The following is a 26,584-nucleotide window of genomic DNA, read 5'->3' on the forward strand; positions in this document are numbered from 1 at the left end:
GGATCCTCTTTCCTTCCTTATATATATATATATATATATATATATATAAGCGGATTATTGGGTGTAGGAATATATGGTCTCTTTCTTTTTTACAATTTAAAATGTTGTTTCGATTTTTATTTATATAACTTGCAAGTACTGTTGCACCGTACATTATTTTAGTAAATAATAATGTTAATTCTTCCTAAAAGTCCAACAATGCAAATTATGTTGTATGGATACGCGTACGAGTATCGTATTAGACACGACACGGATATGGTGATACGGAAAATTTAAAAAATATAAAACATGATACGGCTAGGATACGATGATTATTAAAAAAATATAAAAATACTATATATATATATATATATAGTATTAAAAATTTAAAATTCTAGAATAGAAAATCATATTACATCAATCATAATATCCATTAACATATCAAAACATAAAATACCAAATCCATCTTGAATAAGTAAAAAAATCAAACATCCATGTCGGTCTCAGCACCAATACCGTCTTCGTCAGTAAATAAGACTGATTCCAATTTAGATTCATCAAGAGACAAATTGGCAATTTCAAGGATAGTAGCACCCTCCATGTCCATGAATCAAATCCATCTGCTCCAACATCCTACATCTTACTTTCTCCTTCACTATAATGTGGGCTTCTAGATAAAAAACGAAGATTATAGTCAACATACACCAAATCTTCCGCTCTTTGGGTGTTATCTTGTTCCTCTTCAATGAATGTATGAAACTATACGTGCTCTAATTTCTCTCACAAGAAGAAGAAGAAGATGGTTGTCCAAGTAGCTTTAATGCTAAACTTTGAAGAGTTGGTGCAGAAGCACCATGGATAACCCACCACTTAGTTGGAGACATCAAACCTCGATCACGCATTGCATCATTATCAGAAAAATCATCAATGACAGCTGAAAAAGAGATAAACTTCTCATTGACACTTTTTCGTTTGGATGAATTGCAGTAATATCTTTCAATGCACTTTTTCCTTTCCCTTGAAACTTCGATGTCCCTATGAGGAGGAAGACGATTGGGAGATTCTTGTAGCCACTCATGGCTATAATACTTATATAAAAAGATTGATAGTTTAACATCATTCATGAACTAATATTTCTAGTTTGCTAAAACTTAGAAAGTTAAACATTTTAGAGCTTTACCTTGGATTCAAAGAATGCGCCAAACAATGTAGAGATGTATTGCTTTTATTCCATCGCTCCACCAGAATATTATGAACAATCTCATAAAACTTTGAATCTCCACTATAAGGCCTCTTTGAGATAGCAACTTTCATTTTCTTTATCATTTCATCCCACCACTCATAGATTAAATGAAGACAAGGTTGATCACTGTCTGCTTTCCTTAATATCTCATAAATCGGACTTGTGAAAGCAAGTATATAATTAATCTTTTCCCAAAATTGATCATCCAATATTTTGTACTTCACTACTCTGGCCTTCACTACATCCTCCTCCTTGTACAGATCCCATCTTTCACTAATCACCATGTTTTCAAGACATTTCTTGATTTGTTTGAACCTTTTAAGCATAATGATCGTGGAAGCAAATCGAGTATCCGCAAGTGATACCATCTTCAAGTTTGAGTTATTGTTGAACATCGATAATCTCATATTGTGATTCATGATAAAATTCTTGATCATTGAAGCATCATTTGCTACTTCTGCTATCCACTTGCACTCATCAAAGGCTTCTTTGTTTTGTAGAGAGTCGGTCGGTGCACAAATATTCTTTAAAGCAAGATTCAATGTGTGCACAACACAAGGAGTCCAAAATATGTGTGGGTACTTTGCCTCAACGAGTAACCAATTTTGCAAACAAGAGCATTATCGGTGACCACTTGGACAACATTCTGATGTCTCACTTCATTTATGGCATTAATGAGTAACTTGGAGATGAAAGTTTTATCATTGTACTCACCTTCACAATTTATAGCCTTCAAAAACATAGGATCGCTTTCACATACGACCATGATATTAATTAGCGGTCTTCTTTGCACATTTGACCACCCATCACTACAAATACTAACCCCCTTTTGTTTCCAAGCAGCTTTTGTTGGCTCCAACAGCTTTTCAATATGAGCTTTTTCTTTTTAAAGAAGTGAAGTTCTCAATAAATTGTATCCAAGTGGAAGATAACCTGGAATCGTTCGTTGAGTAACCAAACTGAAAGCACAAACATAATGAGGATTCCTAGCAATATTGAAAGATAATTCCTTGATATAAAACAACCTCGTAATTTCGGAGTGGAGCTCATCTCTAGCATTTAATGGTACTTTCCTCTTCTTTGTTAGAGTTGGATCATCATTTTGCAAAGGAGCGCTAAATGAGGATTTTGAAGCCATGTTTGATGATACAGATGACGAAGGCAATGAAACTTCTTTTGGTTTAGGATTCTTCTTTCTCAATTTCGCATCATCCACAAGCTGTTGCATACGCTTCATTTGATCCATTGTAACAATCGTACAACCAGCAATATCAGAACCTTTTTGTTTTAACAGGTGTCCTTTCACCCTCGAATATGATCCTTTGCACACTTTACTACATATATTGCATGACCAAGTGACATTTCCTCCTCCAACTGCCTTTTCTACCTTGGTTATAAATTTTCACAAAGGTGAATAATCATCAACATCCTCCTACCTATTCTCATTTTGAAAACTTTCCATGACAAATAGGCTAAAAATAACATAAACATATCGATCAATAGACTTTCCCAACATCCTATTATACAATATTTGTTTTTGGCGTAACAAATTAAAGAAGTTAGTCCATTGCAAAATAAGCTGAACATTTTTAATTTTTCTGCTAAAAACAACATTTAAGAAGAAAAAATAGATTTTGGAAGGCAGCGATTTCAGAAATTCTGAGCAATGATATCAAAAGAAAAAAAAAACAGTAAACTTGCTAGAAACTGGAGAGTGGAGGGCAGCGGTGGGAAAGGGAAGCAGCAAGTTCGGTGGCACAAAGGGAAGCAACAACAAGCAGTAGGTCCGGCGGCGTAAACAGCACCAGCAAACAGCAGGTTTGCCAGAGGAGGGAGGCAGGCCGGCGTCCAGCAAACGACGACAGTTCGGACATTTATGGGTCAGAGAGTTGGGTTCACCTTTCGGTCCTTCCCCGCGTCTCATGAGATACGCACAATAAAGTTGGATTATGGAATAAACATATCATGCAATAAACAAGTCATGCAATAAAGAAAATTAAATAAATACTTGAATTGATCGTTACCGATTACATCGGGTTTCTTCCTATCCTAAAATCTGGAAAACTACTTCATGGATATGGAGTTACAACTAAGAGACATTGAATCTAAGATAATACAACTCAAAAAAGGTGGAGAGAGAAGAAAGTTTAGCGGTATGGTTGCCGGTCTTTGAAAGGAATTCCAAGCTCCAATCAGTGGATTGATCGTTGTGGCGGCTCTTGGAATGGTTGCTCTAGGTTCCCTAGAACAAGGAAAACCCTCGTCCTCGAGTTAAGAGGCTTTTTGGGCCTTTAATAGCCCTCCAACCTTTTTAACGTTTACGGAACTCAAAACTGTCAAAGAGATATCCATGTGACACGGTGGTGCCTCCGAGGCACGGTCGGTGCATGTTGTGCTTGGGCGCTGGAGCAGGGGTCGGACACGATCGGGGCGTGCCCGGTTTGGTTGCTGAATCGGGGCTAGATATGGCCGTGCCTAGGAGGCACATCCTAAGCGTGTTTGGCCTGGTATTGGTAGCTCGGTCGTGCTTGGGAGGCACGACCGAGGCACGTCTGGCTCGGTGATGAATCTAGTCAGACATAGTGTGTTATGCTGGCGGATGTGGTACGACCGGGCTGTGTTGAGTTCAGTGGAGGGAAATATGACCGTGCCTCAGAGCTCTGGATGAGGCATGGTTGTGCCAGGGGCACGACCCCAGGGTGTGTCAAATGCTGAAAACTCCATCTCCGCTTTGTTCTTTGTTTAACTTTGTTTGAAGGAACACGCCCGTGTCATGTTTCTTATTAGCTTCTCGTTCTAAGGCTTAAATGACTTTGTTTTTTTCCCCGAAAATTCATTATATCAATAAAAACAAGGACAGAGGAGTTTTCCGAACCAAAAGAGTAACAGTAAAATAAATACAATGAAGATGCAAGAATGCAAAATATGTTCATGAAGTACCGCAAAATTCATGCTAAACAATATTAAAATCACGTAACAAACACACGCATCTATGGCATAAAAAAAGAAAATCTTGAAACATGGAGACAAAGTTGATGATAACTAATATTGACTGACACCTTATAATGCAAAAAAATAAGTCACATGGATACACAAACAACTACAATGGTGAAGCTAATGGTGGCTTAGAAGTTATATCATGTCAAAATTGTTCTTTGTTTTCTCTAAGTATAAATGTTGCAACCATTATCTTATTAATTAGTATAAATGATAACACAACTTCTTTAGATTGCGGAGTTGAAGCTCTATAGTATAATTTATCAATTACTTTAGTAGTTTTTATAATTTAATTTATCATGATTTTCTCAAAAGGAAATAACCAACTAGATATACAACTATAATATCACAGGACAAGTAATACAAGAGAAATTTGTAAAGCAACAAGAGTAATGGACCTAAAGAGGGTTGTTACACAGGTTATAATAGTTGTTGCCCAAAATGAAAGATGACATAAAGTTCCTCTAAAATAGGCCTTAATGTAAAAAATCAAAATTTATCAAAAGTACCTCCAATCAAAGCCAACTGTCACCCAAAAAGGTGTCTAAGTCGGGAACCATCTTCAAATCCTCGTCGACACCTTTGGAGGAGAGGAGGAGAAAGTCGCTGCAACCATCAACTTAATTCACCAACTAATGAAGAACCTTATCAAGTGGTGGCAAAGTTGTTGGACAAACCTCAACAATTGGGGCATGGATTCCTACATCGACAAGCAGCAAAGATGGGGGCTACAACTGTGGTGCCGACAGTTTGAGAGGTGTGGGCATGTCGTGACAACAACAATAAAGGCTGCCACATTAAGATACAACAGTTTTGGTTTTTTGGTGAGAGACAATTAGATGTTGAGTAGATATACAAGAGTATATAGGTCTTTAGGTGTCTACTCAAATCTGATACTTACATGACTAACCCCAAAAGCCTTATTTTGTACATTTTGATATATAATTTTTACTTATCCAAAAAAAAAACAGTGTAGTGTTGGTTGAGAAAAGAACGGGTAGAGTGTTGTTGCCTGAAGTCTGGAAAATCGTATGCTAGCCAAGGGAGAGATTGAGAGGGAAAAATAAATGAAGAGGGAGGAGATGGAGACTTTGGCGCATTAAACTTCGGGCGACAACGACCGAGCGATGATGGTTAGGGGTGAGTATTCGGTTAAAATAGAACCGAACTAACAAAATTTTTTTAATAAAAATTGAATAAATCTGATAAAATATCGGTTAATTTAAAACCGAATTAATTGAATTTTTATAATTAGGGTCTAAAAATTTGGTTTGGTTTAACAAAATTCGGTTTCAGTCTAAAAATTAGGTCTAAAAATTTCATGTGGTCCAAAAATTCGGTTTATCCAGTCTATTCAGTTTAACCGAATAAGGAATTTTAAAATCAATTCCGAACCAAATTAACTATTTTTTTAAAAAATCAAAATTCTGAATAAACCGAACTCAATTTTAAAATTTGATCGGTTCAGTTGGTTTGTTCAGTTTAACCGGACTTTTACTCACCCTTAGTGATGGTAGGTAGTTGTGGCAAGGCAGTGTCTTTTGCCATTTGCAACGAAGAAAGAAAAAACTAAAATAAGAAGCGCAAGGAGAGGGGAGAAGGAGATTAGGTTTTATTTGGCATTTTGCAAATTAGTCTATTAGTTTTACAAATTTACAATTTGTCCCTAAAAATTATTATTGTAACAGAGGGTGGATTGAAAAATGTTTTTATATGTCAAAAGCAGTTGAGATTAAAAATTATATTGCTTATTTTAGAATGAAGTCAAATAAAACTAATCTGTAAGAAATAAACCTATATACCTTTGTTATAAGTCAATGCCAACTTGCTTTATCTATAATGTTGTGTTATTGTATAACATACTGTATCATTTTACATATTATAGGATCTCAAAACTGTTCTAAGAAAACAGAATAATCTTTTAACATATTTTATGATTTTATGTTAATTTTATGATTCACAATCTTAAAATTCACAATATGATACAATACAATATCAATCTTGGTGCTTGAAATGGAAGTCAACAACTGTCACTTCATGGAGGTTATTTTAAATTTTATATAGTAAAGCCTCATAAAATTATGCTAACCACATCTATGACAATCTCACTGAGAAAGATAGCTAGTGCACAACATTTGCTTATTACTTAAAATGGATGTGATTCATTCTTAGTTGGTACTGGTAGAAGGATAGTTTTATCTCATGAAGAAGTATATTGTCTCAATTACAAATATGGAGTTTTTAAGATCACTGTTGATTGTTCGCATGATAAAATTTGTTCAATATTTTTAGTTTTTTCCTTTAAAAGTAGTAGCTGTTAGATTGTAGGAAACACAGAATGTTAAATTTTCTTTTAAATCTTCATTAGAGTTGTAGAAAACTTTATGTTTTCCTCAGATCCTTGTTAGTTTTATGTTGAAACTTGATTTATTTTTTGTTTTTTGCTACATTGTCTACTAACTATCCAAAGGGATTTGTGATTTGAACACTAGTGGCTTCTATTAAGACTATCAAGGACTAGTTTTTTATTTGTTGCTTATAGCACAAGGTAACAAATCTGATATTTATCATTTTGCACTTTTATAGTTGGGAAGGCATTTGCTGCTGCTACATCTATAGTATTTGGTGGTGCTACATTCCTGTTTGTATATGTAGCTTATAAGCTGGAGTTGCACACTGTAAGTTGCCATACAGATTTTTAGTTAACTATCCATTTTGAAATATTTATTAGTGCTCAAGTAATTTCTACTAGACAACCATTACATGTGCTTGCCGATTGCTATTTCAATCACACTTGGGATGAATGTTATATTTCTCATCATCTGTTACTTGTTTGTGAGAAATTATAGTCAATCATTAGATTTCTTGACATTTTTGATATGTAGTTTTTCTTCAGAGGAAGATAGATAGTATGAGGTTATGATTTGACTAATGGCCTGTTTACCTTGGATGGGTCAGGGAAAGCATGGATCACACGAGACTTGAGACACTTTCCTCCATTTAGTTGATGCAAAGTTAGGGAAAAGAGGGATTCAAAATCCATCTATGGATCAACTTTAATTATTTTTTCTTCCACCTGAAATTGGGCAAAATTTCTATTCTTTCCTCCCAAGAAAAACTCTTTGGTGTCTGCTGTGAGCCAACAAGCTTATGGCAAGCTTGCAGCTGCCCGGTCGCTTAACCGTGAATTCGCTGCAGCGGACTAGCCACGAGCTCATGGCCTATCCATTCTCTAGGGTAAAGAGAGTATAAGAGAATGAGAATGACGAAACTTCAAGTAGATGAAATAACATTTCATATAGATAAAAATAATGAATAGGAAAAACATAACTGAACAGCTTTTATTCTAGTTTCCTAGAAAAAGATCTTCAAATGGATAAATTATAATTAGATTTTTGGTCATATTTATTTATTTATTTATTTCATTGGCACCAAGAAGTTTGCCATGAAATATTCAGATTTTAAAAGTTGGACCCTTGATAGAACATATAGTTGTTATGGGTACTTGATACAAGTAAGATGCAATGAATCTCACTTCAATAAGAGGAAAAATTGTTATTCAAGTAAAAATCAAAATAATGCCTCTTTTTTACATAATCATCCCTTTTTTATTTATCATCAAAAAAGGGTGCCCCATGTTGTTTTACTTTATTGTCCTTCTAAACTCACTACAATTTTGCAAGCCTGCCTAAACAAATTAGCTTGACCATCCAATAGGTATTATATCTACGTCTAAGAAAACTTGGTCAAAATTACTATATAATTTATATTTTATTAAAATAAGAAAATATATTTTATTAAAAAATAATTGAAAGCAAAGTGATATATTCTAGTATATATATTTTTTAAAAATGTTACATAAATTATAAATTAAAGTATTTAAATTTATTAGAAATATAATTTTTATAGGAAGTTCTAAAATGTTTTATAAGTTTTCAAAAATAAATAGCTATATGTTCATTTTCTTTCAAATTTTGAAACTGAACATATAGATGCACTTGAGAAGATCTTTGGAATCCATTTAAAAAAAAAAGGGCAGCCAGGTGCACGAAGCTCCTGTCATACGGGGTCTCGGGGAAGGATCCATTGTGCTCATCCTTACCCTGCTTTTTTGCAAGAGGCTGTTTCCAGATCTTTGGAATCCATTTATGTTTTCAAAATGCTAAAATAACTCAAAATGGATATAGCAGTTTTGGCAAAAATTGATACATATTTTTAATCCATATAGTAGTTTTGATTTAAATCGCTACATGACAATGTTTTTTTTTTTCTTTTTATAAAACTTTAATTTGAATGTATAGATCCCCACTTTAGAAGGCTATCGGAGTGCATTAATCTTTCAAAGTGATTACACAACTTAAAAATAACCTTGCAGAAGTTATGGTCTAAAACTATAATACGATCAATTTTAACTTAAATTTTGAATTTAAATATATAGATGCATTATAAGAGGTCATTGGAGTACATTCATGATCTTAAATTTTGAATTTAAATATATAGATGCATTATAAGAGGTCATTGGAGTACATTCATGATCTTAAATTTTGAATTTAAATATATAGATGCATTATAAGAGGTCATTGGAGTACATTCATGATTTTCAAAATGACCCAACAACATGATCATGTAACAATTCGGCCAAAATTATTACATGGTAATTTTCTACTGAAAATTGAAAATTTGGATTTGCATAGAATAGACTTGTCTTGAAATTGTAATCGGGTTTGAACTGTAACCAGCCCATCTCTAGATGGGTCGGTAAAGGTTTGTTCTCAAAGTGAATGTTGAACTTAATCATAGGTTTAACTGTTTCATAAGTATCTTAACAAAAAAAATCTTATATTTTAACAAGTTTAGGTTTTTTCAATGAGAACCTCTCATTTAATAATATAACATTTTAATATTTAAATGGTGTGATTTAATATAAACTAACCTATTTATTTTTAATTTTTTAATGTCGGATTAATCCACCTTTTATTGAAATTGATTTTTCAATCTATTTGCCTTGAATTTTTTAATGTTGAATTTATTAATCTCATTTAACTCGCTTAATAGATGACACTCGTTGATTTTATCAAGGAATATAATTTATTCAACAATAAAATTATATATATGAAAATTATCATCGAACATAGAATTTGTTTTTATAGGAATTAGTGAACTAGTGGGCTTAAATTCCCTTATATTATAAGGGAATATATAGGCAACTTACATAAATTTAAGTTTTTTTTTTAAAATTTTTCCACATTTATAAATTTATAAATATTTTTTTAAAAATAAAATATAAATAATAATCTTGAATCGTCGTTAAATGTGAACTGAATCGTAATTGGTGCTTTGAATTGTGAAGGTTAAGGTTAAGGGTCGATATTTTTTGAACTGTTAAATCAACAGTTCTGAATCGTGGTCAATCTACTTTAGAAAACCATTGAAGTTCAACCATGTTTTAAAAATGTCCAAATGATTTAAAAATAGCAATTTTGACTATCTATCTGAAGGGGAGCCTTGACGCAATAGTAAAGTTGCTATGGTGTGACCTAAAAGTCAGAGGTTTGAGTTGCAAAAACAACCTCTTGCAATGCAAGTAAGGATGCGTACAATATATCCAATATAGTCCAACCTTTCCCCGGACCATGCATTGGTGGGAGTTTCGTGTACCTAGCTGTCCTTTAATTTTGACTATATGTCTAACAGTTTTGACCAAAACTGTTACATAATCAAAGCTGGTAGTTCTGTATAACATTTTTTTTTGTTATTGCTAAGTCATTTGGTTATTTCAAGAGCATGGTTGGAATTCAATGGATTCATTCAAATTTTTAACAAAAAATGTCCATGTAAAGTTTGCACCAAAACTCCAACATGACTATTTTTATAATTTTTTGAAGTTATAAAAAATAAAAAATTTATTATTTTTACTAATCTTAATATAATTCATGTAAGATTAAATATATTTTTAAAAAATTTACAATTTATGCAGTAGTGTTGACCAAAAACTATATGAGTTTGTATAGGTGCATGTGTCAAACTTGTTGAATGACCAATTTGTCAGATGAAGGTGCAAAAGACTTTGAAGGACAAAGTTGACATAAAGCATCAACTGATGAAGTTTGTAAAATAAAGGAAGAGCACTCCTTTAATGATCTGTAAAAAAATGAGCACTTCAATAATTTTGTAAAAGAGAGGTGTTGTTTCTATTTTTGCCCTTTTATTCCTCTTCCACAGATCTTCTAACACAATAACTTGACGAAGTTTTATTATTATTTAACTAGTTCTCAAGTTCAATTAGTTAACCACGGGTGATGTCACAGTTAAGTTTACGATGCTGATTCACCTAATTGGCATGCTCAAAGTATAACAGCAGCATGTAATGAATCATTAAATTCAGAATGAGAGAAATTATGCATATTAATCATGGGATTTTTGGTAGTTTGGCTGAATTTGCTAACTGAACTTGTCATTGAGGATTTTTAATCAATTCACTAACTTTTGATTTTTTGAATTTTTGTTGGTTTTCCCAACATTTATATATACACTTCATAAAGTATTTCTGGTAGCATTAATCATTGTTCAGCTTCATGTTAACTTTATTTGTTTCTCTATTAAAGTGCATATTCACAGAACAAAATATTATAAGCTTTATTCTCTTTTCAGACTGATGATATAAGGATAAAAGTAAGGGAGTTGATCCAGCCTGGTGCTGAAACATTAATGGAGCAAATGGGTCCATTTCGTGCTTGGGTATGTTGATAGGTTTACTTTTCTAAATAGTCCTTTTAATGAATAATAAAATGATACAATTTTTCTGTGATTCAGAATTTGTAGTTTCCTGATATCCTGAAAAATCCTAGAGCTTGTAATTTGTTAAATTTGCCAGCGAAAAATGTGTTTCTTGTATTGCAATTCTCATTTCTGCTTGAAACAATACTAACTAATTTTCTTGAACCTTTGGTTGATTTTATACCACATTAAGGGAACCAAGCATAAAACCAACCTGAACTAGTTTTTGTTTGGTTAAGTCATTAAGATTTTTTAATTGCTTTCCATGATTTTTTTTTTTTCAATTTTAATATTTTCCCCTTATTTTTCGCTCACATTTTTTTTCCTTTCGCACTAACATTTTCTCTCTTACCCATTTACTTATTCATCTTTAACCTTAGTATATGGTAATAAGTTGGAACAGATTGATTTTTAAGGAAAGAGAACTATAATCTCTTTTGTCATATATTGTTTGTTTAGCATTGCCACAGCAAAACCATTCTTGTTTAATGGACTTTACATGCCAAGCATAATGATTTTTATTTGAATTGATTTGGGATAGAACCATAGTATTGATAAAGTGCAACATTAAAAGTTGTACATGCTTATGCACCTTAAAGAAGTTTGATTATATGAACAGTTGGAAATTGATTTTGACTTAGAAAATGAGGAAGAAATAATTTCTTATACAAAAGAATAGGTACACGACTTTCTTGTTTATAGAGAGAATTTACAATAGAAAGGAAACTAATGAAAAGGAAATTAAATAACAAGGAAACCAATTAAAGCTAATTCAAACTAATAATTGACAAATGATCCTTTCCTATTTTTCCTGATTTGTATATCTTTGATTTTAATAATGACAGGATTTCCAACACTCCCCCTCAAGCTGGTTTGTAGATATCTTCCTTGCTAGTCAGCTTATCAAATTGTTTCTTATGCAGTCCCTTCGTTAATACATAAGCTAATTGTTCATTTGTTGGAAGATATGTCATGCATATTACTCCAGTGTTGATTTTCTCCTTGATGAAATATTTATCCACCTCTATATGCTTTGTGCGATCATGAAGAACAGGATCATGAGCTATGGAAATAGCAGCTTTGTTGTCACAATAAACCTTTATAGGAGTTGAAAAGAAAGCTTCAATTCCTCAAGAATTCTTTTGATCCACATTACCTCACAGATTCCATGGGCAACAACTCTGAATTCTACTTCAGCACTACTTCTGGCTACCACATTTTGTTTTTTACTTCGCCACATAACTAGGTTCCCACCAACAAAGGAACAGTAGCCTGCTGTTGATCTCCTATCCATAACACTCCCTGCCTAGTCTGCATCTGTGTAGACTTCAACTTGAAGATGTCCATGTTTCTTGAATAATAAAGTTCTTCCTGGAGTTCATTTCAAATATCGCAATATCCTATAGCCGACCTTGAAATGTTCTGCTCTTGTTGAGTGCATGAACTAACTTACCATGCTAACTGCGAAAGCGATATCAGGCCACGTATAAGACAAGTAAATCAATTTTCCTACGAGTCTTTGATAAAGGTCCTTGTTCTTTACTTCTTCAACCCTAACAGCTTGTAACTTCAAGTTAGGCTCAATTGGAGTCTCAAACATTTTACATCCCAGCAAACCTATTTCTCTAAGGAGATCAAGAATATATTTTCTTTGATTAACAAATATACCTTCCTTGGACCTTACAAATTCCATTATGAGGAAATACTTAAGGGCTCCTGACACACTTTTTCACTGCCAAGTCCCTTCTCAAATCCTGGCGGTAGACTCATGAATACCTCCTCTTCTAGATCACCATTGAGAAATACATTTTTAATGTCAAGTTGATGTAGAGGTCAATCTGAATTTGCTGCAAGAGATAACAGAATTCTGATAGAGTTTATCTTAGCAACTGGAGCAAAGGTCTCTTGATAGTCAATCGCATAAGTCTGAGTGAAGTCTTTAGCCACCAGTCTAGCCTTGTACCTTTCAATGCTTCCATCAGCTTTACATTTTATTATAAACACCCATTTACACCCAACTCGTTTCTTGCCTTTGGGTAGATCATCTATCTCCCAAGTGTCACTTCTCCTTAAAGCTTTCATCTCTTCCATGACTGCTAAATTCCAACTCGGATCATCCGACGCTTCTTGTATATTCCTTCGAACAAACAAGTGTGAAATCCTAGAAGCGAAAGCTTTATGATTTTTTGACAGTCTTTGGTAGGAAAGATAATTTGCAATAGGATGATTAGTGCAATTTCGAACACCTTTTCTAATTGCTATAGGAACATCAAGATTGGGAATAGTAGGTGAAGAATTAGACACAATAAGAGGAATCAAAGCTGGACTTGTGATAGGGTTACCTAAAATTTCGAAGCTAGAGCTCGGTTTTTCAGACGGGTGTTGTGCAGGCTTGACATTTGAGTGTATATTCCTCAGATGAAATCTTTTTCTAGTATAAACCTGAAGCTCAGAATTCAGATCACGATGATCAGTTTGTAGTATTTCTCCCCCTGATCGAGAGTTTCCAACACTAGGCACTAGAGGTGGGTGATTATTTTCAAGATTGTCGAAAAAAATGATATTGGGAAGTGGGTTAGAATAGAAATTTTTAGAAAAAAATGATATTGGGAAATGATTATTTTCAAGATCGTCTCCTGAAGAGAATTTTTGAAACATAGGGTTTTGTTTCTAAAAAGGACACATCCATGCTCAAAATTTTTTTTTTGTTTGAGAATCGAAACACTTATACGCCTTTTTGTTTGACGAATAACCCAAGAATACACATTTTATAGCACGTGGTTCAAGTTTTGAACGAAATTGATATGGAACATGAACATAGACAGTACACCCAAAAATTTTGACAGACAAATCAAAAAATAATCTAATTTTAGGAAAATTTTTTTTAAGACAATCAAGAGGTGTTTTGTACTCTAACACTTTAGTAGACATCCTATTTATCAAATAAGAGGCTGTTAAAATTGCTTCACCCCATAAATACTTAGGAACATTCATATAAAACATCATTGCACGTGCTACTTCAAGTAAATATTTATTTTTTCGTTCTGCAATGCCATTTTGTTGAGGGGTATCTCGGCAAGTGGATTGATGAAAAATACTTTTTTCATTCAAAAAATCACCCAAGTGCTCATTAAAATATTCTGTTCCATTATCAGAATGTAAAATACAAATTTTGGTTTGAAATTGGTTTTCAATCAGTGTAAAAAATTTTTGAACAAATTTCTCACTTTCGATTTTTTATTCATTAGATAAATCCAACATAAACGTGTATGGTCATCAATAAATGTTACAAATCATTTTTTTTTAAAAAGAGTAGTAATTTTAGATGGACCTCAAACATCACTATGAATCAAGTAAAAAAGTTTGGAGGTCTGGTAATTTTTTGGCAAATAAGTTGAACAATGAAATTTTGTAAAAAAATAAGTTTCACAATGTAAAGAAGAACAATCAATGTCTTTAAATAATTCTGGAAATAAGATTTTTAGATGAGGAAAGCTAGGATGTCCTAGTCTATAGTGCCATAGCGTTATTTTTTCTCGAACTGAGTTTGAACTAATACTGTTAAGGCTCTGAGTTTTTTTATTACTAACAGGCATTTCATCCAAATAGTAGAGACCTTCAATCATCCTAGCATGCAATGTGATTCAAAAATATAATACAACAATTAGAATCTTTATATAGTTTACTAACAGACAAGAGGTTGCAGGCTAATTTAGGAACATGAAGAACAGAATTGAGACTTGCTATTTTTATAGTTGGCAGGTTTGCCATGAATTTTCCAACATGTCTCACGTGTATGGCGAGACTTGTTGCAGAAATCGCACCAAACCCGAGGCTTATCATCAGACCTGCGCTGGTAATTTGCAGCATTAGTAAATAAGGTAGAATTTTCAACTGACTCACTGGTACTCCTTTTTCCGAGCATGACACTCCTTCGGCTTTCTTCTCTTCTGACTTTGGCAAATACTTCACCAATGGATGGGAGAGGAAGTCTCCCAATAATCCTTCCTCATACTTCATCAAATTTGACGTTGAGACTAGTAAGAAATTTGTAAATACGACCATCTTCCATGGTTTTCTTGTGGTGGTTGCAGTCATCAGCAGATTTCCATTCGTATGTGCTGAAGAGGTCAAGATCCTGCCACAATATTTTCAATGAATTGAAATATTTCGTGACAGAATCATTTCCTTAACGTATTTCCCCCAACTTTAAAGTCAATTCAAAAACCTGTGATTGGTTACCCAGGTCAGAATACATTTGACTAATATTATCCCACAGCTCTTTTGCAGTAGGATAACACATGTAATTGGTAATTATATCCTCCTTCATGGAGTTGACTAGCCATGTCATAACCATGGAGTTTTCAGCATCCCATAGGCATGCAGCGGATCATTAAGAGCAGGAGCCTTCTTGTCACCCATGATATAACCGATTTTTCCTTGCCCACGGATATACATTCGGACGGATTGCTACCGTTGGAGGAAATTGTCACCATTTAGGCGGATGCTAGTGATCTGAACTGAATGAGAGTTGGAATGATGTTGCAGGGTCTCAGAAGGTTTTACCATAGTGGCAGAGATTGTAGTGGTTTCGGACGTGACTTCTGACATCGCTCTGATACCAATTTAGAAAATGAGGAAGAAATAATTTCTTATACAAAAGAATATGTACACGACTCTCTTGTTTATAGAGAGAATTTACAATAGAAAAGAAACTAATGAAAAGGAAATTAAATAATAAGGAAACTAATTAAAGCTAATTAAAGCTAATAATTGACAAATGATTCTTTCTTATTTTTCCTGATTTGTATATCTTTGATTTTAATGCTGATAGGATTTCCAACATTTTGTAATTATTTGGAAATAAAAATTTTATAGTTAAATATATGCATTTTGGTTTCAGGTCATAGGAAATTGTGAATCTTTTACAACTTATAATATTCAAAAAATACTAGAAAATATTGAATAAGTTTAGAATTTTATGTGAAGTTAATTATGAATATGAAGTAGATAATATGTTGGACAAGTTTTTGATGCTGATCAATGCCACCAGATATGTGCGGTTTCTACCCTTCCAACATGGGACCAACACTAAGATCCAATTGGCATGCTTGTGCTGGTCATTTCGTAAGAGATTCTCATGGTCGGTCATAAATTTTCTTCCGTGCTTGTGATCGACAAAGAATAAGACAAAGAATCACTCAATTGCTTATGTCAATCATGCGAGAGGAGACCAAGAGGTTATAGAAGCTCTAAATTTCACTAGAAGTACCAGCTAGTGTCAACAAGAGGCTACTTGTTGACAACAAGAAGCAATGAGTGACAACTGGTGTCAGACTCTTCGGCTTAGGAGAATTAGTGCATTGGGGTGACGGCTATAGTCGGTGGCAGTGTTTATTGGAGGTTGCCGACCAAATTGAGATCGCGACATTGCGAGAGGGAATTAGAAGTTAAAATTATGAAATAATTGATATATAAATATATCAGTGTCATATGAGTTTTATTATAATTATAACAAATTATATATATATATATATATATATAGAGAAATGCTAGCCTGCGGTGCTTATGCTGCGGCATCGGTGCGGTTTAGTCCACGTATATATATATACGTCATATATATATATATATACTGCCTTCCACGTCAAAGCCAAGAAAAATAAAAAAACGCACGCTGCGGACTTGCCTTCCTGATCGGTCTGGTGACCGATCAGGGAACATCCTGATCGGTCTGGTGACCGATCAGGGAACCTCCTGATCGGTCACCAGACCGATCAGGGAACGCTTCTCCCGGCGTTTGCCGGTGATCGGCGTTTGACGCTGGCGGAACACCCCTCGGCCGGATCACAACCGGATTCCGGCCGAATTGCGGCCGGATTCCGGCCAGATGGCTGCCGGAATCCGGCCGTTTCGACCGGATTCCGGCCGGATCGCGACCGGATTCCGGCCGGATCGCGGCCAGAATCGGCAGCGTTGCGTCTGCTAGCGTCGCGGCAGATTTGGCCATGAAACGGCCGGATTCCGGCAGCCATCTGGCAGGAATCCGGCCGCAATCCAGCTGACAGTGGCTGGGCGTCCAACGGAAGGTCGGCAGTGGCCGTTTGGCGAGGTCGGCGAAGAAGACGAGAAGATAGATGATGCCGCGTTTTTTGGCTTTGACGTGGAATGCCAAATCACTTCTACCGCACCAAACCGTAAGAAATGCACCGCAGGAGAACATTTCTATATATATATATATATATATTTTAGTATCTGTTATATTAATAATATATTGCTGTAACTGTTTTAATTGTTAACAGTGTTGTAATAACACTATTATTATTACTCTAACTGTTAATATTAACATAACAGAGTTATAATTATTATGACGGTTTATATATAATTATAACTGTTGTATATAGTTTGTACATATATAAGTTTAATAGTTTATATATTATAACAATTTATATATAATTTACTGATTATATATTATTAAGTAATTAATTAATTAGACATAATTAATTAATATCTTAAAAAATTTATTTTTCTTATTTTTTACTTCATGATGCTGCTCTGAGTGAAATAAAGAAAGTTAGGTATATTAAAGTGAAATGTGTAATTAGAGTTAGCATTAATTATATACAACCTATTTACAATTATACTTTCAATTTTATTAGTACCATGATTAAACATACTTAAAATTAATTTAAATTTTATGAAAACAACCTCTAAAATATTCATAATTTTAGAAATTTAATTTTAAAATCTCAAAAAATATTTTAAAATTTTTGAATAATTTTCATGATTTCAAAAATAATTCTAGATTTTTTTAATCCATGTAAAAAATTGATTATAAATTTAATATATTTTGAAAAGCAATATATATTTCCCAAAATATATTTTTAAATGTTTCAAATAATTATTTTAAAAAATTAGGAATTTTTAAATATATGTAACTTGAAATCTTTAAATTTAAAATAATCCTTGAACTCTTCAAATAATTTTCCTTGAAAAATTAATTATATATTTTTAATAATTAAAAATAATTTTGAATATTCAAACATTTATATATAATAAGTCTACAGATATGGTTGTGACATGACAGCGTGATAATTTTAATAAACTTATAAATTTTGTATTTTATATTCATTTATACATTGTCCCATGTCGTGTTGATATCTGCACTGATAGTTGTGATTACTCTTGGTTTCATTAATTTAATAGTTCAAAATTTTGAGTAATATTTTTGTATGAAAATATTTATGTTGTGTATATTTTTGTTAAAGAAAGGGAACATTGGTGTGTAAAGTTGTTGCCATGTGATCTAGAGGTCATGAGTTCGAGCCTCAAAAGCAACCTCTTGGAAAGTAGGATAAGGCTACGTATAATAAACTCTTTCTGGGACTCCGCATTGGCGAGAGCTCTCTGCACCTTTTATATTTTTGTTAAAATTAATATTTTTTTTTTTGTGATTTTTTATGAATAAGATAATATTTCATATGTTAATTTTAATGTTATAAATTGTGAATATTTAGTGTATTTATTTATTGTGAGTATTTCATTTTTTTTTATACTAGAAGAGAGTTCTTTTCTTGTGATTTTTTATGTCTTTTTAATGATGCATAGGTAAACAAATGACATAAAAATAACTCTCTTATGGTCCAACTTAGAGACACATATTGACTAATCCTATGTTGACTAGAGTACTTATTTCATTGTCGGTGTGGTTACATTGCAATATGATCTAACACAACAATGGGGTTACACTTCCAAAGCGACATTTTGCTAATGGATAACGGATGCTTCCAAGTGTTTAAAAGTCCCTTAAGGAATTTGTTGTGCAATGGAGGAACGTATGCCAAATAGGATTTTAAGTATAAATAACAACAACATTAAGATTTTAATAGATAAGCCTCTAGGGAATTTGTATATGATAAATTTGAAGGTTGTGGTGAAGATATCTGAAACGACCAAGAATTTCTACTGTATTCTTTGTGCTTCTTGAGTAGAATGTGGATACTAGCGACATATGCGATATAGTGGTGATATAATTGGTGCTAGTGGAAGCGACTTAATTGTTGGACTAACATTGAGAAGTGCAAGTCTTTGTATTACCTCATCATGAGGTGGCATTGGCTGTTTTTTTTCCTTTTATGGGATGAAAACATGTTGTCGATATCATGGTTTAAAATTTCATTCCGTACCAAGCGAATCAAATGCAATTTATCGTTTCGTCGGCCAGGGAATGCCGCGAGCTTGGGGAGGCTTTTATCGGGGTTGTGGAGGCCGCCGCGATCCCGCGGGGTCGCAGATGTTGCCGCGATCCCGCGGGGTCGCGAAGGTTGTTGCGATATCACGTTGAACTTCGTGGGATCGTGACGAAGACGCTGCGGAGGCCATCGTGATCTCTGTAGATTGCATCAGGGATGCCCACGACCTCCTCGGGTTGTGACGGGGATGCCCACGATCTCCGTGGGTCATGGTGGGGTGCTCGTGACCTCGGTTCACGGTGGGGACATTTGCTAGTGCGCCGTAGGGATGTAGAAAACTTAGGTGTATAACTAAACTTATGGTTAATTTTTTCAATCAACTTCTAGTTATAATTTATAAAATAATCTAAACAGACTTAATTAAATCCTAATAAAACTATCCTATTAATTATATATATATATATAATTTATTTTTATTTTGAAAATATATATAATTTATTTATTTATCATATGGAGACGTAGTGATCTCGTATTTTTTTTCATATTTAGATTAAAAATTTATTTTTAATTAATATATTTTATATTTAAAAATACAGAAACCATACTTGTACAACCTAATACGGTATTGAACCAGTATAAGTCCGGTCATAAATCAAACTTCGATACAACTCAAGATTAAATCATGGTTGATATTGATCCGATGACATTTGCAAACCAATCTAGCAAAATATTGATGGTGCCTGCACAAAGGAGAAGATGAAATGGATCGACAAAAATATTGTAATTTTTTATTTTAATTGTCTTTCATTGCATGCAACAAACAATACATACTGCCATTTATGATGTCTAACCACTCAAAGCTATGAAATTGTTGGTTGATACCTAGATAAACATGTGGAGGCGATAAGTCCCTTCATATAGAAGCAATGTGACCTATATGGGGTTATGATAATGTGCAATGGCTGGACCAGATCTATACAAATGTGCATTATCACTTTTCTATTATATAAAATAGAAGGATGATATTTTACAAATATGTTGATGCAATTGTGGAATATCATTATGTATCTTATATATATCACTTATGGATTGTGTCACTTAAAAGATATATGAAGAACAAGTAGATGCATCACAAACAATGGTGCCAAATTTAACAGATTTGAAGAGTTGATGGAGTAAAAACACCCAACATTGTTATAGATACCATGCACAACACACTATATCAATTTAAAGATGGTGGATTTTAGTAAACTCGATATAGTAAGAAGGTAGTGAAAAAGTGCAATTGTTACAAAATTTCTTTATAATTATCATTGGATTTATTGATTAATGAGGAAGTTTATTGATGGGAGATTAAGACCGGGAGTAACTAGATTTGAAACTCATTTTCCTATGTTAAAGTTATTCTACTAGAAAAAAGTTAGATTGAACGGTATGTTCACTTTTGAGGATTAGGAAATCTCGCAATACTCTAGCACCATTGAAAGTTAACATCATCACTTTTGAGGATTAGGAAATCCGTCATGTTAACTATTGACGCTAACCTAATGGCTCATGGTTAGGATGGATGGGAAACAAGAAACGAAGCATATGATGTTACTTCTAGTCCCCATTTATATGCTTCAGATTAGGTGCCCACCCAATGAAAAACTGCACATGATTAAGTCATCTACTTCGGTCTAAACTGAACAACTAACTTTGTGCAGTTTATGCAGAGATTTAACCACGTTCATCTGTTAGTTCTAGATCATAGACGAGTTAGCATCTCAGTGTGTTATGGTCTCGAGTGTAGGATCGAGTCACAGGTCGAGATCCGGATCTGTACTTGGTAATGCAATACGTAAGGGAAAAAGGGAGGGAGAAAGATATGTCCTAGATGGAGTCCAAGTTACTCAAATTTTTCTTCCCTTCTTCATGGATAATAACACTCCTTATATAAGGAGTCAATTGCATGGACTATTGAAGGAAAAAAAGGAAAAGACCAATCCCTAAAGGAAACAAGGAATCAAAAATAGAAAAATCCTTTATTTATTTCTACTTATAGTAGTAGCAAATTTGGGCAGTAGTAGAATTTGGGTCGTAACTAATTAGGCAGTAGCAGATTTATTCGGTACCTAATTAGGTAGTAACATATGTATTCCAAGGTTGCTAATTAGGCAGTAGCAGATTTATTCCAGTAGCTAATCAGGTAGTAGCAGATTTATTTCAAGCTGGTAATTTGCTTCCAATTATAGTGGCGTCTAACAAAGGCATCCATATCATCACTCCCCTCCTAGATGTTAAGCTGGTCCTCAAGTTCGAAGGCTGGGTATACGGAGAGGAACTTCCCAACCAGTTCCCAAGTAGTATCTTCAATGGAGGAATCCGCCCAATGCACCAAGCACTCTTGTGGTCCCCTGTTGAGACGGCTACGCAAAATTGCCTAGGGAATAGGTAAAGCTTGGCCTGCAATCTGAGGTAAAGTTCTCACATTATCCGGTGGGGAGCCCTTATATGGCTTTAAAAATGAGACATGAAAAAGATCATGGATGCAGCTATCTGGTGGTAAATCAAGTCTATAAGTAACAGACCCAATGCATGCCGCCACTTGAAATTTGTGTTGTTAAAGGCGCGCTCGAGGTGCGCCTGAGGTGTTCGGTGCACAAGGCGTTGGGAAAAACGCTTTTTCCCAAGCGAGGCAGGTGCTGTTTGTCAGATGCGCGCCTGGGTGTGCCTAGGGCGCCTTCGCACCTCAACTGAGGCACGATCGTGAACCATTTCTAGATTTCTAACCAAAAAAAGCATTTCGAACCAATTTGGTTTGAAATTAGGGCATGGAGAAGAAAAGGATAAAAGGAAAGAAGAAAAGAACGGAAGAAGAAGAAGAAACTTAAATTTGAAGAAGAGTCGTGCCGTCGTCCAGGTATTGCCGTCGTCCGCCGCCACTATTGCTGAGTCAGGCCGTCTCCAAGTATGTGTTTTTTCCTTCTTTTTTTTTGTTTTTATGTTCTTCACTTCTTCTTCTCTTCTTTTTTTCTGTTATCTTCTTCTCTTCGGTTACTTCTTTACTTCTTCTTTTCTTTTTTTCTGTTATCTTCTTCTCTTCGGTTACTTCTTTTCTTCTTCTTTTCTTTTTTTCTGTTATCTTCTTCTCTTCGGTTACTTCTTTTCTTCTTCTTCTCTTCTTCGTTTTCACTGCTTAGTTTTTCTTCATTTTTTCATCTTCTTCTTTTCTTCTCTTTGTTCTGGTATTTTCTTTTCTTTCTCTTTTTCTTTTTTTTTTTTCTTCTTGTTGAGTTGCTGGTTTGTATTCTTGCCGTTGTCCGATTTTATTTGTTTGTTTGTTTTTTTTTCCATTTTTACAGGTTGTGTTCTTGCTGCCGATTGCTATCCAGTTTTGCTATTGTCCCGTTTTTCCTTTTTTTTGGCCCTATTTTTTCATTTGTTTTTCATGTTTTTCTTTTTTCTTTTTCCTTATTTTTCTATTATTGGTACAGTACTTTTCTATTGTTGGTACAGTGCTTTTCCATTAAAGTGCTTTTTAATTTTATTTTTATTTTTTTCGATTATTTTCTTGTTAAATTATCATGGAAGGTAGTAGTGATACTCCAACATTTATATCAAAAGATTCGGCATGAAATTATTTTCAAAGAGTTAATCCGGATAACAAAAATGATTTAATTTGTAATTTTTGTCAAAAAGTTACAAAAGGGGTATCTATCGTGCAAAATAACATATTGTTGGGCGGTTTCGAAATACTACGACTTGCAAAAGATGCCTGCCTTATGTACGTGAAGAAATTAAAAATTTCATGGAGAAAAAATGGAGAAAAGTAAGGGTGCGTTTGGTACGCGTGTTTTCCATTTTCATTTTCTGGAAAACGTGCGTTTTCTGAAAAATGGTGTTTGGTTTGCGTTTTTCGTGCTTGTTTTCTAAAATATAGCTAGCGTTTTCTAGAAAAACAGAAAATGACAAAAATTTGTTTTCTGTTTTCTAGAAAATGCGCATTTTCCGGAAAATGGAAATGGAAAACGCGCGTACCAAACACACCATAATCTTTCTAAACTTGCGACATTGGACTTTGAGGATGTAGACCCTTTTGGTGATGATATTTATATGGATGATATTTGAGCTAAAGCTGTGTCGCTTATAAGTACAAGTATAAGTTCTAGATCAGTGAATATGCAAAAAAAGGCCAAGATAAATAGATCCAATTGATACGTATTTTGCTCTTAATGTGCAAAAAAAATGTTGAAAGTAGAAAGGGTAGAGAGAGGCAAACTACGATAAATGAGACAAACAAGAAAGAATTGAGGGGAAAACTTGTATGGCCATAACTGAGTGGATGTATGATGCAGCAATTCCTTTAGCGTCGTTTACTATTCAAGCTTCAAAAGGATGTTGGACTTGGTTGACCAATATGGTGTAAGTCTAAAAGGACCTAGTTATCATGAGGCGCGAGTTCTTTTTCTAAAAAGGCTGTTGATAGCTTGATGGTAGATGGGTGGAAAGACAAAAGATAGAGGACATTGATTAATTTTTTAGTGAATTCTCCTAAAGGTTTAGTTTTCAGATCCCACCTAGTGGGAAAAGGCTTGGTTGTTATTGTTGTTGTTGTTGTCCTAAAGGTTTAGTTTTCATTGAATCGATTGATGCTTTTGATTATGCAAAGACTAAAGAGAAAATATTTCAGTTGCTTGATCGATTTGTGGAGCGTGTAGGAGAAGCAAATGTTGTTCAAGTTGTTACAGATAGTGCAAGTAACAATGTGCTTGCCGATAAACTTTCTTAACGATATACTTTTTCTTATATATGTTAAACTTATATAGTTTTTAAACTTCTTATGTAGGAAAATTATTAGAAGCAAAAAGACCACACTTGTATTGGACTCCTTGTGCTGCTCACTCCGTCGACTTGATCTTAGAAGATATTGGGAAAATGGCTAATTTTAAAGCAACATTGAAGAAGACTATGAATATGAATGCTTACATTTATGTTCGGTTTGACATGGTAAATATGTTGAGGTAATTCACAAGACAAAAAGAACTTTGTCGAGCGGGTGTCACAAGATTTGTTACTACTTTTCTCACTTTGGAAAGGATGCACCTACAGAAGCAAAATTTAAGAAAAATATTCATTTTAAAGGATTGGACAAAGAGTAAATGGGCAAAAGAAGCGACGGGGAAGAAGTTAGCTAAAATCATTATGAAACTTAGATTTTGGAGCAGTATTGGGCATATTTTAAAGATATATGGCCTTTTAGTCCGTGTTCTGAGACTGGTTGATAGCGAAAGAAAACCTGCAATGTGCTATATTTATGAGGCTATGGATAGGGCAAAAGAAACAATTATGAAGACCTTTAAGGAGAAAGAAGAGAAATACAAAGAAGTGTTTGAGATCATTAATACGAGATGGAAATGCCAACTTCATCAGTCTCTGCATTCTGCAGGACATTATTTGAATCCAGAATATTTTTATTCATACACATTCAAATATCTGTGGAGAAGTGGTGAATGATTTGTTTGAAACTATGGAGAAATTGGTTTCAAGCACTGTTGGGCAAGATAAAATCACTACCTAGCTCTCTATATATCGAAAGACAGAAAGGTTATTTAGGAGGAATGTGACAATTAGACATAGAAGAGCATTATCTCCAGTAAAATAGTGGCAATGCTACGGAGCAAATACCCCAGAATTGCAAAAGTTTGTTATTAAAGTGCTTAGTCTCACTTGTAGTGCTTCCGGCTGTGAGCGCAATTGGAGTGTATTTGAGCAGACATGTAATAAATATAAATGTATAATACTATTAGTATGTTACTTTTATAAGTAGAAAATATTCTTTGCTATTTTATTATACTTATTGTGATTTTTTGACATTTTGTATATTCACAGTAAAAAAAGGCATAGGCTAGTTCAGGAGCGCTTAAATGATTTGGTATTTGTGAAATAGAATCGTGCCTTAAAACGTTGGTATGATATACGTGATAAGATTGACGTAATCTCTTTGACAGATATCGATGACAATAATGAATGGTTGATGGGTAGAATGAATGGAGAAAATGATAATGAAGAAGATGAGTTAGTTTTTGAAGGTGATGACTTGACATGGGATGTCGTTGCTAGGGCTAGTGGAGTTGAAGAGCTTGAATATTGTACTAGAGGAAAAAATATTGCATCCATGACCTCTAGTTCACATGCTAAGCCTAAACAAGTCGAGAAGGGAAATATATCTTCCTCTGTGAGACACTCATCGCTAAGACTTAGAGATGAAGAAGAAGAAGAAATTGAATTTGAAGAAGATGAAGATAAGGACGAATACAATGAGGATGATCTTGAGCTCGATGATTAATTTGACTTATTACGCTTGTTTTGATGAACTTTGTTAGTTTAGATTAGAAAGTTGAAACTTGAAAGTTTGAAACTTTTATTAATTTTATCATGATGTTGTTTTACTTGTCATAATTGATATTTGTATGTGTGGAATATTAATAGTTGTCATATTTGACATATATGAATGTGTCAGTAGTTTAGTAATCAACCTCATGTTCAAGAGGCATACGCCTCGGGCACGCGTCGCGCCTCGGGCTCTAGGAGCCCTTGCGCCTTGGTGTACCTCGCGCCTCTAACAACATTGCCTGAAATGGACTGAAAGATTTGGGAAGGAACTTGTGGTGACGTTGGCGAGCCACCGAGAGTTGGCGATATGGCTATAGACGCAACGAGACCCAGTTCCCCATTGCAAAGCTCAATGCACGGTGAGAGGAGTCAAAAGCCAATTTGGCCCGCTGCTGAGATTGTAGTAAACGCGTCCTCGCCACCTGAAGCACCTCATCCCTCTCCATCAAGGCGCGATCCACTACAGCAACATGAGTAGAGCCCCAAGAATAAGATAGAAGATGAGGGGGCTCTCGTCCATACACTAGCTGAAATGGTGCAGCACCCAAAGTGGTATGGAAGGATGTGTTGTAGCAATATTCGGGCCATGGAAGCCATTTCCGCAGTTAGTCCCCAACAAGGCAGTGCAGATACATTTCAATGGTGTGGTTAACCAGCTCCATTTGGCCATCAGACTGTGGGTGATAGGCTGAAGAAAAGGCTAGCTTGGTTCCACAAAGTCGGAACAATTCCCGTAAAAGAAAAAGAGTTAAGGAAAACCTTTCACGATTAAAGACAATAGATTCAGGCGTTCCGTGGAGGCGGAATATCTCAGTAAAGAAGATCGCAGCCACTGAGACTGCTATATACAGATGGTCTAGGGGAATGAAATGAGCATACTTGGATAAACGATTCTCTATTATAAACAAGACGGATTTACCCTTCACCTTCGGAAGATCCTTGATAAAGTCCATGGAGATATCTGCCCATACTTGTTTGGGGATAGAAAGAGGTTGAAGTAGATCTGCTGGTTATAAGTTCTGCC

General features: G+C 34.4%; 1 protein-coding gene across 2 annotated transcripts in view; it reads left to right on the forward strand.

Moving 5' to 3' along the window:
- The window catches only part of LOC121975030, a 58,124-nt gene that overhangs the window by 25,093 nt on the left and 6,447 nt on the right, over window positions 1–26,584 (forward strand). For both annotated transcript variants that reach the window (XR_006110194.1, XM_042526383.1), the window contains 2 exons: window positions 6,806–6,897; window positions 10,871–10,957. Coding sequence is in view for 1 of the 2 variants with exons in the window: in XM_042526383.1 (XP_042382317.1) it covers window positions 6,806–6,897; window positions 10,871–10,957 (179 nt within the window). In the remaining variant the exon portion in view is untranslated. Of the gene's footprint in view, window positions 1–6,805; window positions 6,898–10,870; window positions 10,958–26,584 lie in introns of those variants that run through there.

Source organism: Zingiber officinale, chromosome 4B (genome assembly GCF_018446385.1).
Source record: "Zingiber officinale cultivar Zhangliang chromosome 4B, Zo_v1.1, whole genome shotgun sequence".
Classification (NCBI taxonomy): Eukaryota; Viridiplantae; Streptophyta; class Magnoliopsida; order Zingiberales; family Zingiberaceae; genus Zingiber; species Zingiber officinale.